Source organism: Lepidothrix coronata, unplaced genomic scaffold (genome assembly GCF_001604755.1).
Source record: "Lepidothrix coronata isolate B3197 unplaced genomic scaffold, Lepidothrix_coronata-1.0 Scaffold58, whole genome shotgun sequence".
Lineage (NCBI taxonomy): Eukaryota > Metazoa > Chordata > Aves > Passeriformes > Pipridae > Lepidothrix > Lepidothrix coronata.
The window spans coordinates 3269143-3286085 of NW_016690238.1; the positions used below are offsets into that span (position 1 = coordinate 3269143).

Sequence of the window (16943 nt, forward strand, 5' to 3'; positions counted from 1 at the left end):
AGAAGTTTCTAAATCAGAATATTTTGGAACTTTTAACCAAAAATAGGAAAACTGATGCAAGCTACAAAGACCCAGGATATTTCCATTTATATATATATATTATAGATATAGATACACATAATATGTATAATAACATATAACGTGTATAATATATATAACACATATATATATATAACATATATAACAGATATTATATATAACATATATATAACATATATAATAAATACTCTGTACAAAACACCCACCTTTTTTTTCTGCACCAGATCAATAAAATCTGCTACAAAAGACAACTTTCAGTGCACGAACTATGAAACTCAGTTAATGATTCTTCCTAAATCGTCCTAATGGAAATGAACGGTGTACACATTGCCACAGAAAATAGAAGCAACTGGCACTTTGTTTACATCTGAGATATTAATATTTTACAGAGAGAAAAGATTTGGAAATAAGGGCTAAGTGGTTTAAGTGTTAATCAGCTGCAAGATGAAAAGTGCTAGATACCATATTCCTCAGGAAAATGGTCCTTATTTAATAAGGTCCTTATTTAATTCAAATAATTGTAGCAACTTCATAGCTTCCTAAAACGGGCATTACCCAAAGTAGCAATTTCATTAAGTGTGTTGTCAGTTGTCAAAATTCTTTTCCAGAAAAACAGTGCATCTCTCTGTATAGACTGTGAATCTTCTCAATGACTGAAACAGAGTACTGGAGCATTTTAATCCCTTAGTTTTTAAACTTGTGTTTTTTTCTGTGTGATCTTACCCTGCAGCCATATTTGGGTCGTGCATGTCTGTGCAAGACACAGTGCAGTCTGTGCAAGCACCCAGAAAAAGGCTGCTTACCCAGTAGTTTCTTCCAGCACACTCCTATTGATTTGAATGCTCTGCAGTAAATATGGTCATTTTATATAGCGAGAATCCATTTGTGTACTGCACAATCAAAAGATATATGTGTGAAAGGATGCAGCATGACTCCTATTTTGAAATGCTCAGTGTGTATGCAGTGGTCAACCCAAGATTTTAGAGTAAATAAAAAATATATTTTAGCCCAAAACAAGGCACAAAAGAACGCTGTTTTATTTCTTTTGTGACACACCAGAGTTCTGGTGTTTCCTGAGTGCTCCAAAAATTACTTGGCAATATTTGTACTGAAATTGCAACTCTGTAGTTTTGGATGACAACTGGTTCAATTCACCACTGCACTGCACCTGGTGTTCCTAACATAAGGTTATCATGTAAAATCTGTATTTCTGTTAGCAGAGTGTGTGTGCCTTGCAGTAACTGCATTTCAGAGCCTTCAGGTCTCGTTAACGGTGTTGAAATAGCTGCCACTGGAACGTGCAGGACATAGCAAACTGGTTTTATTACATAACTGTGGATTTGTGTGCAGCTGGGTCCCAACCAGGCAAAACAGATGCTGTAAGATATAAAAGGATTAAAGTGTCTGGGTTACATGCCCAACCTTTTGCTAAATATTTCATGTAGCGTCATCTGGCACATGTTAATTATGTTGTATTATTACTGTTTTAGAAAACAGTAGTTATAAATAAGCAGCTGTTTCTTCCTGCTGCTTTGAGCTTGGAGTAAAATGTTAACACCAGCGTGTTAAGTTTAGTATTTGTCATTAGGTGAAAGCCTAAACAATTACATGAGTAATGGTGTCTTTGGAAGGGCCCTTGTCTGCAGGAGGTGACATCTGAAGGTCCCCACTAAAGTGTGCTCTCAGAATCTGCAATAAATTGGCTGATGGCAGCTTTTACTGTGCACTGAAGAGTAGTTTAACTGGAAAGCCAAATGCCAAATTAAACACAGATAAAAATAGCAAGCTGCTCAGTCCTCTATTTAAAATCAGAAATATTCTAAAAACTTTGTGAAGCTGAATTTTCTCCAGATTAAAGCCAGTGAAGGATACCCTTAGATCGAGTTACTTCAGTGGTTTTTCATATTGCAATAGAAATAACCGCAATTACAACTTGAAAATGAGGACAGCTTTTGCTACAGAAGAACTGTAATGGAAAATATTCTTTAAAGAAAATGAAAGACATTTAAGTCCTAGAATCTCATCTAGTCTGAAGCTACACAGTTTCTCTCACGTATGAAGTACCCAAGTGCATCAACTTCTTGGACTTAATGCCTTGTATACACCTAGCTCTGTTATCTGTCACCACATACAGCTCTGTGGCCTCTAAAACCGTTCACCTGAACACCTTGCAGTCATTAATGTATTCATTCTCACAACGCAGTGGAGAGGGACTGTCCCTAATTTGAAGGTTACGAACAGAAGGAAATCCATAACAAACCAGAAGCAGCTGTCAAATTTAACATCAGAAGCTTTTCATCTCAATTCGGGTGCTTTCGTAACTAACAAGTAAAATATCTGGATGAAGAGGGAAGCACAGCTAAAGGAGGTCAGATAAGAAGCAGTCTTAGAAGTAAGTTTGACTTTATTTGAACAGAATACAGTCACCTAGAAAACAAGCTAACTCTCTTTTTACACTGACAGATGCAAGGACAGCACAGATATCACTGGAGAAGCGGTAGTTTCATTACCTCTTAAGCTACTTAGAATAACAAACCACGTTACAATTTCTTAGGACAATCTATTTGTGAATATTTGCATATTTGCCCTATCAAGTTCTATCATGCAGTCAAGTGAGATATAAGATACCCAGTTTTTAAGTTTACAAACATCATATTATGCAAACAGTTTCAAGTAAATACTTCTACCTAATTTGAAAAATCTGTCACCTTCCACAGCACCACACAAAGTTCTGGTGTTAAAGTAACATTTAAGCCACAGCAATAGCTAAATATTTGAAATATTTATGTAATACACTGTAAACTCTACGTAAACACTACGTACACCAAAAAAACATACAAAGAACAGGAAGATCTTTTGATTAGCAAAGATACCTCAAATGTATCGCCGGAATCATTTTCTGTTCTTACGACTTATCCCCAAACCACTCCCAGAAAAGGCACAGATGGTGGTGATTTTTTTTTTAGGTTTTTTTGTTTAAACACACAAAGCCAGAATCAACACAATAGGCCAATGCAGTCAAACACTGCTCTTATCTCTAGGAAGAACAGGTAAGGAACTTGCAAGGATGGCTCAGGAAGATTCTAGTCATGAAAGATCCCCAGCATCTGCTTATTGCCCTAGGCTCAAATGCAGAAAAAAATCAGAAATTAAATTTATTTCAGGAGAACTTTGCTGTACAACTTGGGCAGGAGTGCCAGCTGGAGTTACTTGCCTGTTCCAAGGCAGTACTGAGGCTCAGCTCACAATCAGCTATTAATGGCACTCAGGAGAGATGATTTTTTTTTAAATTAAACTGGTAATTACTGTTCAAAGATTATACTCATAAAGTACTTGACACTACTTTTACTTTGGGTAAACAAAACCTTTAAATAAATAGATCTTTTAAAACGCAGTGTAACTACACAACTTAATGCTTCAAGACATAATTAGAGTACAGATCAGAAAATTATTTAAGTCATTCCAACTTTTTTGTTATTACAGTATCTAAAAAGTTCTCCTTTACCAGCAAATTATGCAGTGTTTGGCAAAGAAATGCTATTGGTAGTTCTTTAAACAAAGATTATCCCCATTTAGTTAGAAAAAGATGCATTTACGAAAAAATATTTCAAGAAGTCTATATTCTAAGCTATCTAATAATACTTACACTACTCCACTGAACAAACTGCCTTGCATGGTCTATATACATCGAGGAACACAAGCTCAGATGCTCTCCTGGTTTCCCAAAAGACAGAAAGCATTGCTGGAGCCCATCACATTTTGTTGCAAGTCATCTTTGAGAAGTGAGACAAAAACTCCATTTTGGCATTGCTGTTTTAGAGCATATTCCAAGCACTTGTATAACCATCATCAGTGATCCAGAAATCTGCAAAAGATGCTGATATATTGCATTCATGGCATCAAAAAATAGAAAGACTGAGCACTGGAATTCTACATAAAAATGGAGCTTGAGGTATTTATACAACCCTTTCTGATGGAGATCGAATCTTACCCGTTGCACGTTGTCTGCAACTGTTCAGGGCTCGTTGCATGAAATACCATTCCTGTGTTAGTTTGGAAGACCTGCTGTTGCACAGGGTGTAAATAAGAGTCAGTCGAACTTCTACTGGCTGTAAAATTTGAATATTAACCATGTGCTGTCTAAGTTCAGTACAAAGGACTAAAGCAATTGGCCTGCACTGAGCTGTAGAGAATGACCAAGCAGGTCCTGCAGCCTGGAGAGAGCCCCCAGCCAGCCCTGCTGTCCCTGCAGAGGCTGCCAGAGTGCAGGGCCTCTGCCCCAGGGGCAGCACAGACACCTCAAGGCAGATTCCTTCCCTCTGCTCTCAACAGTGACTCTCACAGCAGCGAGCTCCAAAATGGGTTTAGTGGAGATGAAGGGTCATTTCTGGCCATGTTGACAAAGTACATTTTAGTCAAAAATGTCTGGGATGGATTAACAACAAAACACTGCATGGATTCACTCAGTTGCTTTAAATGGTCACTCCTGTATACATCACATAACCTTTGGGGTAAAACTCCCAACAAACCAAACCAACCAACCAAAAAAGCTACAAGATGGATACAATCCAGGGTGGGCACAAAGGGGCTGGATCACCAGTGTCACAGCTGGAAATTCAGCAAGTAAGGCCTCACATTTAAGCAGGTCACTTGAGCTTTTCACTTTGCTTTTGAGATCTGAAAGGGTGCACAATAATTTTCAATAACTTGTTTTCATTTCCTCTATTTTTCTTTTCAGAAGAGATTTTTGCTTATCTGACAAGTACACTTTCTTGCATTCAGTATAGGGGCAAGTTGGACAAAAATTATAATAATTTCTAATTCATGCACAAACATTATGATTTCTCAGGTTGTTAACTGGTATTTTTTAAGGCTGTTGTGCCAGAAAAAGGAACCAAATTCTCTGGGGAAGTATCAGCAACACTAAGCTAAACATAAAACATCTCAACTTTCTTTCAGGATAAAATGTGAAATAGTCAACATGGCCTAAAATCATGCACTCTTTTATTTACCTATTTTTATTCTGACAAGATAGATTAACATTTTCACATGGCCTTTGTAAAATGTCTTTCTAGTTTGTGTGAATACAGCTCGTGTGGTATGATTAATTTCTTACAAAACACATGCACTGGTGAAGGCTATGATAAACTGAACACATTTGCTACAGGGCATTTTTAAAACACTACTGCTTGCAAGACCATCAGTTTGACAGAGCCTGTTATAGAACAAAATAGGCCAAAACTAAAACTTGGCATGCCAGCACACTTTAATTCTGTATTTGTGAAATGACTTCTCAAACTATGGAGCTCTTTTCACTACCTTAAAAGGAAAACCCACACATACACACAAAATTCTAACAATTCTAACACCATATTTGTTCTTAACCAACTAGCACATACCTTGTTTTAATGGTTTAAAGCGAATAAATTCCTCAAGATTGTGCATATCCAGGCATTACTAAGGAAATAAAGACACCCATCGCTATTCTTCTTAAATTTTATTCCATAATAAAAAATGGAAGATGAAAGAAATAGTGTGTTCAAGAATTAAAGCAATTATTGGTCAATGTAAGGAGCAGTAAACTAATTATCTAAATGATGATTAAGGACCTGGTTCATCAAAAGTAATTCTGGGTCCTCCATGGCGTAGTTGCAGGCTTCTACCAGACAGAAATCCAGATTATCTTTTACTGAAGCAGGTCCTTTATTATCTAGAGAACACTTGATTTCATACTCTATTTATCCTTCTCTTTTTGTTCCTTTTCCTTCTTTTCACGTTCAGCTTTTGCTTCCTCCTCCTCATGTTGTTTAATCAATTGTTCCACCTCCTTTTGCTTCAGAACCCTGATCACTGTCTTTCCGTTCTCTCTGGTCAGTGTTGCAATTTCAACTGAAACACATGGAACAGACAGCGCGTTACATTTTGTCCTGCGGGCACCGAGATCAGCACGAGGGCGAGCTTTGGCATCACAAGGGGCAGGGAAGCAGAAGGCTCCTGTCCTCCCCCTGCCAGCAGCCTGACTGCAGGCAGAGCACACAAGAGCACACGGCATCACCTCTGCAGGACTCTCCTCCCCGACACACACTCGCTGTGTCACCCCTACATCTGCATGACAAAAGGGCCAACAACCCACATCTAGAGCACGTGCCTTCCCTGTGTCACTGCAGGAGCTCACCTTTCTCTGCAGAGAGCTTGCTAACATCCATGGTTTTGTTCAGGACCTTGATGGCCAATGCCAGTGCAGTCTTTAAGGTCATTTCTCCTTCTTTGTAGTCCTGCTTTAGCATTGACACAGCTGCCTGTAAATTTGACAGAAATTAAAAAGGCATCTTTGGGCAATCAACCAAACTGCTGGGCTTTTTGGCAGATAGTATCAATACATGAGTAAGAGCAGCATTGCTGAAATTACCTGTAAATCTCTTCTGCACCAGTAACCAACAACTCAGTTTAATTAGTACAGTGCAATTTACACCTTTTTCCTTGTTTTTTTGAGAAGAAAAACCCCAGAACTTACGGCGCTGTTATTCCCAATGCATGTAGCTTTCCAGCCTCCATAATTTCCACTAGGATCACTTTGATACAGCTGAAATCCATAATGCTTATCCCAGCCAATATAGAGCAACGACACACCAAAAGGACGTTTTCCTGTTGAAAAGAAGACCATTAGCAATCTAAATTTAGTAACGAGATTGGTCACGAGTGACAATTATTTTCTTTGATTTCTTTTTCCAAATCTACTCCTGTGAACTGGGATTTAACAGACAGTCCTGCACTTCTGTTGCTTGAGATAAGCATGCCAGCATTTCTTTCTAAGTCGTGGGGTGGGGGGCAGCAGAGATTTATTCCATTTAACCCTAAGAGCAGCTCATTTCTGTCTCCACAAATTGTAATTTATCATCTCAGGACTTTAAATCAAAATTGAATATTTGAAGTACGTAGCTTAGCTGTTAAAGTGTTTAACTTAACAGTGTCAAAAGCCAAGTACATAAAAAGGTAATTCTTTCACACTACATATTTGTAAAACAGAGAATACATACTAATGTTCACATACTAAGGAACAAGACAACCTCGTTGCTCGAGCCACAGAAATAGTATTTTTTGAAGTGTTACATTTTGGGTGGGCCCCAAACACTGAAAAGCTGCCTATCAAACAATTCTCTACTGGTCTTTTGAAGGCACTGATTAAATACAAGAGCACTCAAAGCATTCTCTGCAATGGCCTGGCATCTGAGCCATCAATTTCCCAATCAATAAAAAGTAGCACCTTCAGCAGCAAAGCAGTAACCATGACTACCCACTCCCCTCTTAAATTAGGCTATTGTTTTTCTCAGTATAACTTGTTAAGAGAAGAATTCAGTAGAACTGTCCAGAGATTTAGATCCTTCATATTATGTCAGAGAATTGTTCCTTAGACATTTAATAACACAATGACTCATGGCACTTCGTTACCTCCAAACTGTGTGTAAGCCTGCTTGATATCACACAGAGCTGTTACTAGTTGTTCACAAGGAATGGGCTCTTGATATTGTAACAAATACCTAATATCAAAGAGGAGAAAAAACGGTTTTCAAAACTTGTTTTGCTAACAGTACCCTATACAACATTTAAGAGGAAACAAGTTCCCAAGTTAGAGCCTCTTTGATCTAGCTGTTCTATTTCAATCTACTTCTGATCTGCTAAAGGCATATTCATTTTGATTTAACACGCAGGGAACTGAATGTGACAGGGCAGGCAAGTAAAAGCACGTTAACTACCAGCAGACCTACCTCTGTGCAATCAGTCGCAGCTCGTTGGTGAGAACATTGGCATCCGAAGTGATTCCTGCAACGCTGCAAGCCATGTCCCTGCAATGGAAGCACAGACTGAACTCCCAGCCATCCCCAGCCAACAGTCACACCTTCACACAGGGCTCTAAGCACAACACCTTCTGCCAAGGCTTTTCCGATCAAAACTACGTAGCTGCCACATAAAACAGGTTCATCAGCTCCTGCCTTTGGGGTACACCAAAAATGTTAGAAACCATTTCCTGAGAGCAGAGCTGGACAGCGAACGTGGGCGAGTCAGCACGTCAGTTACACAGAGAGTTCTGAGAAGAGGGTGGTGCCAAAGATGATCAAGTGCCGGTGGCTTTACAAGAGCCATCAGGTACATGCAGGTGCCCCTCAGGAGCCACCTGACGTGGAACCACACGGATGTGACAGGCCTCCAGTGGGAGCTGCTGGCTGACACACCGCATCTGTGTCACTGAAACTCGGTGACCTGGATGTGACCCTGACAAAACCAAGCACTTCACATCCTTCATTGTTTTGTTAGCTCTTAAATTAAGAGCTCTTTAGCCCAACCTGATGTTGCTACAAAGCTTTTATTACCCAAGAAGGATTTGTGAAATCAGGAATTTCCCAGAAGATGCTCTAGGGACTGCTCCAGTGCACTGTTACACTGCCTCCTCTAAAACCCAGTGCTTCCTACTGTTCTAACTGCCTTCACGATCAACACGGAATGGGAGGCTGACAGGATGAAAAACTATTTGTGTTTCATGTGCACCTTCCAGCAAGGATGAAGCTCTACCTCCCTTACAGGCAAGAAAGCATAATCTGTAAAAATCTTTGCTGTGACATGCCAAATTTAATTTCCAGAGAACTAAAATGGAAGTTGTAATTGGGAGATGTATCGTTTCTGCTACAATTGTGGCAAAGAAGCCTAAGACATCCAATAATCTTGTTCTCTTTGAGTCACCAAAGAAAAACAAAGACTCAGAGGAGGATACTGAACTGAAGTAGCATGGTAGCATAGTGCATTCTTCATTCTGCCCCCCAATGGTACTTTGTGAAACAGAATTCCCCATTTTCTGAACTGCTGCAATACCATTACCTCATATGGCACAGCACAACAAACAGGCTATTCCACCTGGAAAATTCTCCCAGAGATAAAAAAACCTCAAACCCAGCAATATTTCTGCTTTAGAAGGAAAACTACTAAAGTGAGCAACAACAGAACAGTCATACTTGCCTAAAACACCAAACAAAAAGACTGTAAGCACTTCAAATTAAATAAAAGCAGCTTATGTGCTAGTCAGTGTTTTGTTACTAATAACATCACTGGACATTTGATTATCATTTCAACTCACTCATTAAGTTTGTATATTTTCTCTGAGAAAAACACTTCATCGAGCAGCTTGTGGATGTTGCGTCTCTCTGCTGCCAGCAGGACTCCATCGTTGGCCAGAATTCCCAGGCAAGTGCCCGCATGTCCAATGGCTTCCATGGCATATTCCACCTGGTACAGGCGACCTGGGAGAGGGTTTCAATTCATAATGTCAAAAAACAACACCGAAAACCACCAAGTTCACACGGGGACCTGAACCTGCAAGAATCTGGCAGATGCTCATTATACAAACTGCTCTTACTTCTCCAGTCTATTACCAGTTGACAGTAAATTAACAGGTTGAACAGGAGGAAGGAATCAGAGAAGGAAAATCCAAAAATGGGGAGAATACCCTTTCTTGAAAAAAATTTCGAAAAAACTAGAGAAGTCTCTACTGCAGCAAAATGAGCCAAAATGGATTTTCGATAATCAAAGAAAATATCCACCCAAAATCCACCCATATCAAATAAAAGATAAATAGTTATTTCAAAAACGTGGCAGGTGATATTACTCACTAATAGGGAAAGGGTTTATTATTGCTTCAGTCAGAATGAATTTGGAAATGTCCACTTCAGACCCTTGGTGTCCTTACAGAACTGGGTGCTATTTCTATTGGGTAAATATGATTTCTCTAACTCAGATGGAAACACGCTATAAACAACCAACCTTCATGCAAGTGAGAAGATGAATAGAGCAGTCAGAGTTTACTTGAAAGTGTGGAGTTAAAAAATACCTTCAGGAGAAAATATGGTAGTTCTGGAGTCATATCTTCGAGACTGTAAAAAGCAATAGCTCAGTAAGTACCGTCAGTCCCTTGTCACCAACCCTCCAAGTCCCCGTGTGACAGAACAGACCCAACCAGCCGGTGAGCTGGGGCCCGGGCCGTGACTCGGCAGCACCGCGCCCCGCAGAGCCCCGGGAGAGGGGATCACTCACCATCGTGCCGGGGTCGCGCCGCGGGCAGCGGGCCTACGAGGGAACACAGGGACGTGAAGCGGGAACGGGCACAGGAACCGGCACCGGGCCTGCGGGGGAACACAGGGATGTGAAGCGGGAACGGGCACAGGAACCGGCACCGGGCCTGCGGGGGAACACAGGGACGTAAACCGGCACCGGGCCTGCGGGGGAACACGGGACACGTGAACCGGCACCGGCACCGAGCGCCCCCGGCCCGGCCCCAGAGGGCGCTGCCGCCCGCCCGCACTGCACAGTCATCCTCAGCGCGGCCGAGCGCCAGGGCCTCGCCGCCCCCCGCGCCGCGCAGGGCCGCGCCTCGCACCCCCCAGCCCGCCCGCCGCCCGCCCTCACTCACGGCGGGCCGGAGAGGAGCCGCTGGGCCGGGCGGGGGCGGCGGGTCCCGTCCCGCGGCACGAACCGGGCGCTGCGGCCGCGCCCGAGCCTTCACCGCCGCGTCGGAAATGGCCGCCGCGCCTGCGCGGTGCCGCGCGCCGGGCCGGGGCGGGGCCTGTGCCCTTCCTTGCCGTGCGCGGGGCGGGGCCGGCGGAACGGGGCGGGAACGGCCACACCCCCACCCTGAGGGGCAGGAACAGCCAAACCTGTGCCCTGAGGGCAGGAACGGCTACACCTGTGCCCTCAGGGCAGGAACGGCCACACCTGTGCCCTGAAGGTCAGGAACGGCCACAGCCGTGCCCTGAGGGTCAGGAATGGCCACACCTGTGCCCTGAGGGTCAGGAATGGCCACACCCCCACCCTGAGGGTCAGAAACAGCCACACCTGTGCCCTGAGGGTCTCAGGAACGGCCACACCCCCGCCCTGACGGTCAGTGACAGCCACACTCCTGCCAATAACAGCCACAGCTGTGCCCTGAGGGTCAGTAACGGGCACACTCTGCTGTGAAGGTGAGAAATGGCCACAGCCCCTGGGGAAGGCAGACCAAGCCCAGTTCCCACCCCTGCCTGCAAACAAGTCCCATCCAGTCCAGGCAGCACCCACTTTATTGCCTTTATTTGGTCCAGTGTCACTGCCAGTGACACCTCAGCAGCCACCGACCGACGGGGCAGGTGCGCGGTGCGTGTACGCCTGGGCAGTCTCAAACCATTTCTTCTCCACCGCTTCCTGGCCCATCTCAAACATTGTCATTAAGTGTTTCCAGCCGGTTTTGGCCGTGATCATGAGGTACTCCTTGTTCTCCGGGTACAGCAGAGCCGTGTGGGCGGCGATGACGAGTGACTGCGCGAACCTGCCGCTCACCAGGAGGAAAAGGGCCCCTCTCTCCTCAGCCGTGAGCGGCACCACGCTCTCGAACCCCGCCAGAACATGCCCCCCAACGCCCAGAGGGTCTGGGCTCTCGATCATCATGTACATGATGGCTATGGCAACCTCAAACACGTAATAGCCGTAGCTCATGTCGCTGAAGTCCAGGATGCCCGACACTCTGTACTGGGGGTTCTCCAGGGAAGCAGAACTGCAGTCTACTAGGATGTTGTGGTCATTAAGATCTCCATGATTGATACCTAAGCACAGGAGAAACAGTACTTAATAATTAATAACCAGCAGAATTTAACTTTCCCCCCCCATATTTCTCAGTGGAAGAGCTTTAAGAAGATGCATAGAGGCTCAAACTAACACTCAACTACAAAACCACACGAGTGCCCTGCAGCATCAAGAGGTGCCTTTCACACCATTACTGCTGCCCAGGAACCTCCACCGCACTGACAGCAGTGGATGGAGGGAGTGTTTCAAGACCTGACTGGTCTGGTACTACCTGTGATATGCTACATGTTTTCCAAATACACAGTAGCAGTTTCCAACTATAAAATCGTCACATTGTCATCGAGACCAATGTGAGCAGAATTCCAAAAGTATGATTAAGTACTTATCTGGACCTTTATGAAAGGAAGTGGTGCACTCATATATACTCAGTAAGCTGATACAACAGCAGAAAATCATCACCTTAACTGGAAGCAAACTCAGCAGAAAGGAACTGACCCTGACCCTGGACAGCACATTCCTCCTGGCTTACAGATGCTGTGTCCATTCAGCACAATGTTTGCCCATGTCTAGGTGGGGGAGAAAGGAGATTTACTTTTTTGCCTTTTTTTTTGCCTTCTACACAGACCCAAACTCCTGAAAGAATTTTCTGTGTCTCATTTCAACATAATTAAAATGAGAACAAAATACTCACAGGCTCGAAAACTGCTTAGCTTGGGTATCACTTTCCCTTTAAACTGCTCAATAACTTGTTCCACAACTGCACGGTATTTGTTCTGCCCCAAGGCATAAATGTACTGCTCTAGAAGAGGAACATTTGCCAGGTTCCAAATGAACTGACCTCGATGCAGACTTTTTACTGATGGATGATGGAATTTCTTTGGAAAAAGCACACGATAAAACAGGCCATAAGTAGAAATGCTGGGTTTGTGATTAAAGGGCTTGATTCAAAGCCCCTATTAACTTTAGCAGGTTTCTAATGAGACTCACTGAAAAGCACCATTACTTGCACTACTGCTTTGCATCAAGTAAAAGAATAACCTGAAGAATGATTAAGGCAAGCATCTTAGTATCTACACACAGCCTGAATGTTGTTTTTTTCTCCCATGGTTTAGGTACAAAGATTATATTAAGTCATCTGTCACTTAAATAATCTGAAATTGCTGTTGACTGTCCATAGCGTGACGGGATGTAGGGACTTTGAGGCCTTGCCAAGGCAGAGCCCCAGGCTGGCAGAGCCCAGCCTGCACAGCTGGCACTGCAGAAAGATGTCAGGGCACAAGAGACACAAAACCTGCCAGCATGCTGGGAACAGGCACACCCCGTGCTTTTAAAGGTGGCAGCTTCTGGGGACAAGCTTTAGGAACAGCTGGTGTGTGAAAACCTCTGGAGACAGAGTCCTTCCTGGAGACACTGACCATGACTTCATTCTTATGGGAATTTGTCTTTGTACAACCAGGCCTCGCTATTTTAAACAAACAAGGTCCTTAACCAGCAAATGGAAAAGGTGGCTTGGAAAAGGCACTCAGAGGGGAAAAGCATCTCTCCCACTGCACACCCCACACCTGCACTCCTCAAATGCTTATTAGGGTGGCCTGTGGGCCAGATTTGACCAGCGCATAGGGCAAATAAAAAGACTTCCCATGAGAGCTGCTGGCTTCTTCTTAAAAAAAAAAACAAACAAAAAACTATGCTTGGAATTAAGGCTCTTAACGATCACTAAATGATAGTCAAAACAGACTGTGTATGAACAAGGAACATCATCGAGCCTAAACCAAAACCACAATACAGGATCCCTGATGCTGTGGAAAGCCACACATCGGGAGGAACGAAGCCACCTGCTGGTAAGGGTGGTAAGTCACGAGCCCTCGTTATTGCCACGCCTTAGAAGGTCGGCCATAAACTCATTTCCACTTAGGGGCTGCGAGGCACATCTGAGCCAGACAGACACCGCCAGAGAAGGGGGTGCAATACAAGCTGGGGCACAAAACAAAGCGTGGCATGGTGCTTTGCTATCAAGGTGATAAAGTGAATTAACTGGGTAAAAAAGAGGCTGTACTTTCCAGTCTGTTGTCAGGAAACTTAATACCTTAGGTATTATTTTTAGTGCCAACAACAATTTGAAGTTTTGACAAGAATTATTGTAATTTGCTTTCTTTTAAATGACAAGCCTTGGTAGATGATAATCCATATGTTAAGGGCATAAAGAGCCTTTTCCCTCAGAATTTGCTTTCTCATCAAGTACTTCCTCCTTGGCAGGATCAGTCACAGGCTTATTTTGAGATCATCTCGCCTATATAAATTGTTTTAATCGCATTATAAGAGTGTGACCAGTGTGCCAGAAGGCAACTGTAAGTTATCTTTCCCAACTGAAAAATGGTTTTGTAATTTAAGAATGTGGTTAGTAAAGCTGGCAATTCACATTTCATAATTGTCTGAAGCTAGCAGTCAGAACATGAGAGGGAAAGGTTAATGAAAGGCAATAAATAATGCAAGAGTTCTTTTATGTATCAAACTTAATTACTGGCTGATTTATCACCTTTATTATCCTGTATAATTATAGAGTAAAGGAAGAACTTACTTTGCATTAAGACTGAGTGGTAGCAGTGCAAATGAGAAGTGTCAGAGACCTCTGTTTGTTGGCACAGCTGGCACTGTAGGGAAGGAACCAGCTGCTACCAATGTTAAATGGTCACAGGGCTAATGACCAGGAGAAAGACACCAAGTCAAAAGGAATTCAAAGTAATGGATCAGCCAGCTGTGCACTACACAAAAATCCTTCAAAACAAGCTTGGCATGCTTCTAATGTGAGCGCCCTCGAGTTCACTCTCCTTATTCGCCAGGTTTGAAACACTAACCCGGTGAGCTTGGCGTAAGCAGAAGGAAATCCTTGTCTCCCAGTAGGTGGTACAAAAATGCATTGCAAGAGTATCACCAGTACCTCATCACAGGTCCTGTAGTGGGGACAGGCTTCAGCAGCCCAGCTTGGAGCTGACACTGAGGGATGAGTCAGTGACACCTGCATTCGCCAACCTGCATTCTGCAGCCCGGGAGAGCAGGCAGAGCACAAGAACAAACGCTGAGGAGACACTCAGGAAGAAAGAAGTCTGAGGCTGCAGATGGGAACTCACCTCTGCGAGCGCTTTGTCCAGGCTGGCAGCCAGTTTACCAATCTCATACAGGAGCTGGGCATTGGTGGCAATTTTGGCTACTGGCATTCCTGGCAGGTAGCTCAGCAGTCTGACCACGTGCTTCTTGTTCCCAGGATCTGACAAGCAAGGACACATCTGTCAGTCGCTTCCATATGTGCTACTGAGTATCAGTTAATGCAAGAGGCAAAAAAGGTTTATCCCAGTGTAGGAGTCGTCAGATGTAGCTGATAAAACAGATTGCGTGCAAAGATTTGATTTACCAGGGTGTTGTACAATGATGCTGAAACCTTAACACACTTGCAATCTATGCTGCATTTCAAGTCCTTGTGCTTGGGACCGACTCTGCCAACATCAGGGTTCCTCCAGTGCCCACACCCACCCACTGACAGCTTTGCAGCAGAACAGGAGGTCTCAGGAATCTCAGATTTTGCATGAAGGTTACAGTGACAGTAAAAGCCAAATGTCAACACAATCTTTCTTCCTAGCACTGTCAAAGCAATTTGTTGTGGATTCATAGACGGGTTAGAACTGTATTTAACACCATTCTGTAGGCAAATAATTTCAAGCATCACTTAGTCAATGAGGTGGTTTTTTTCCTTTTCTTGTGCATGGACATGTCATATAAATGTTTTATCCAATTCATTATACTGAAGTGATTTCCTAAGTGTTTTCATAGTTAATTATTACTTCTTTGAGTTGCTTGGCTTCTGGTATTTTAAGTTTGGACTATTATGGGTGAAATGCAGGTCACCTGACACATATCCCCTAATATTTAAACAAAAGCCCAGAGTTTCCCTTTAGTACCTGCACAGTGTGCCACACACAAGCTCCTGCTGAGCTAAGGGTGGGGCAGCAAAGGTGCTGGCAGTTGCTCACCTCCCGACTCCAGAGACATTATGGAACCATCTTTTGTGAGATAAGGAGTAGCTGAAGGAAAGCCTTCAGCACTGAGAAACATCATGGCCTGGGTCTGCACTTGGATGAGCTCGGGCTCCTGGCTGTCTGCCGAGTTGGTGATTTTGAGGACATATTCATTGGCACCTTCAGCCCCGTCGTTGTTTCCCGAGACACACACGTGGAAGTTCTGATCGTCATAGCTGGGGAGTGGCCTCAGCCAAGACACGTTTAATCCAAACACCCTGTCCACCAATTCAGCTGCTTCTTTCTCACTCAGTGCTGGTTTGGTGAAAGTCTGGGGCTGACAGTCATTTCCAGAAGACATTGTCTCTAGGAGAAAAAGACGAGCTGGATGATCTGTACTCTGACATCAGAAGCAGTAATTACTGCAACAAAATGAATTCAGCTACTGGAGGAGGGTTCCCAAAGAAAAGCCACCGAGCCAGCCCAGGTTTTACATCACAGCTTATCAACTGCTTAGGCTGCACTCCCCCAAGGAGAGACTCCTGGAGCGATGCACTCCATCTGCTCAGAACCAGCAGACGTCAAAAGCTTATTAACTGGGAGTACTTTTATTAGCTCATTTCTAGTAGCAGCCTGACCTGGTATTGTTGACAGGCAGGAATGATTTCCTAAGGAACAGAGTTGCTGAATCCCTGACCAGGAAGTTCCAAATTCACGTCTGCAAAAGACAAGAACTGTTTTAGTAAATCCTAACGTTAAAAGCAATTTAAATCTTTGCGCTTGGCCACGGCCTTCCAAATCCCTGCGCTAGGAAAAGGCAGCACAGACCTGCAGACAGACGCTCAGCTCCCCCCTCTCAGCAGCGCAGCCGCGGGGATCCCGAGCTCGGCCTCCCCCAGACAGACGAGCAACCAACCCTTGGACTCGGCGGGAGCGCCGACAACCTTTGCCCGGTTCGGGGGGGCCTCGCCAGCCCAGCTCCCGCTCCCGAACGCCGCCGGAGGAAGGGGGGAGGCGCGGCCGGGGCGGCTCCTGCCCAGGGCCCGGGGAGAGCCGGAACCGGCTCCTCCCCCCTTCCTCCCGCTGCCCAGGGCGAAGCCCCGGGCACGGCGATGTTGTCCAACAGCACGAGCGGGAAGGGAAGGGAAGGGAGAAGGGAAGGGAAGGGAGAAGGGAAGGGAAGGGAGAAGAGAAGGGAAGGGAAGGGAGAGGAGAAGGGAAGGGAGAGGAGAAGGGAAGGGAGAGGAGAAGGGAAGGGAGAGGAGAAGGGAAGGGAGAGGAGAAGGGAAGGGAGAG

General features: G+C 44.3%; 2 protein-coding genes across 6 annotated transcripts; both read right to left on the reverse strand.

The window, feature by feature from the left end:
- Positions 1-4770: 4770 nt before the first annotated feature.
- Positions 4771-10208, reverse strand: PSMA4 (proteasome subunit alpha 4). 2 transcript variants are annotated; one of them, XM_017816888.1, is made up of 8 exons: positions 10120-10208; positions 9917-9959; positions 9167-9329; positions 7806-7883; positions 7489-7577; positions 6554-6684; positions 6215-6338; positions 4771-5928 (listed from the first exon to the last, which is right to left on the reverse strand). In XM_017816888.1, the coding sequence occupies exons 1-8, from the start codon at positions 10120-10122 to the stop codon at positions 5774-5776; spliced, it is 786 nt and encodes a 261-aa protein (XP_017672377.1). In that variant the 5' UTR covers positions 10123-10208; the 3' UTR covers positions 4771-5773. The 2 variants fall into 2 exon arrangements, with proteins under 2 accessions (XP_017672377.1, XP_017672378.1); XM_017816889.1 differs by lacking the exon at positions 10120-10208 and having other exon boundaries at positions 9850-9937.
- Positions 10209-11120: 912 nt separating this feature from the next.
- HYKK (hydroxylysine kinase) lies at positions 11121-16590 on the reverse strand. Of its 4 annotated transcripts, none has more exons than XM_017816887.1 (6): positions 16476-16590; positions 16286-16365; positions 15663-16013; positions 14766-14902; positions 12476-12512; positions 11121-11657 (listed from the first exon to the last, which is right to left on the reverse strand). In XM_017816887.1, the coding sequence occupies exons 3-6, from the start codon at positions 16006-16008 to the stop codon at positions 11179-11181; spliced, it is 999 nt and encodes a 332-aa protein (XP_017672376.1). In that variant the 5' UTR covers positions 16009-16013; positions 16286-16365; positions 16476-16590; the 3' UTR covers positions 11121-11178. The 4 variants fall into 4 exon arrangements, with proteins under 4 accessions (XP_017672376.1, XP_017672372.1, XP_017672374.1 ...); XM_017816883.1 differs by having other exon boundaries at positions 12329-12512; XM_017816885.1 differs by lacking the exon at positions 12476-12512 and adding an exon at positions 14216-14288.
- Between the last annotated feature and the right edge of the window lie 353 nt (positions 16591-16943).

Excerpts from the sequence above, each read along its gene's own strand:
- HYKK (XM_017816883.1), bottom strand. The coding sequence starts at position 16,008 with ATGTCTTCTGGAAATGACTGTCAGCCCCAGACTTTCACCAAACCAGCA. Across the intron at positions 12,513-14,765 it reads TGGACAAAGCGCTCGCAGAG|AAATTCCATCATCCATCAGT; the intron begins GTGAGTTCCCAT and ends CTTTTTCCAAAG. Across the intron at positions 11,658-12,328 it reads GCTAAGCAGTTTTCGAGCCT|GTATCAATCATGGAGATCTT; the intron begins GTGAGTATTTTG and ends TCCTGTGCTTAG.
- PSMA4 (XM_017816888.1), bottom strand. Across the intron at positions 9,330-9,916 it reads TACCATATTTTCTCCTGAAG|GTCGCCTGTACCAGGTGGAA; the intron begins GTATTTTTTAAC and ends ACCCTCTCCCAG. Across the intron at positions 6,339-6,553 it reads GCATTGGGAATAACAGCGCC|GCAGCTGTGTCAATGCTAAA; the intron begins GTAAGTTCTGGG and ends TCAAATTTACAG.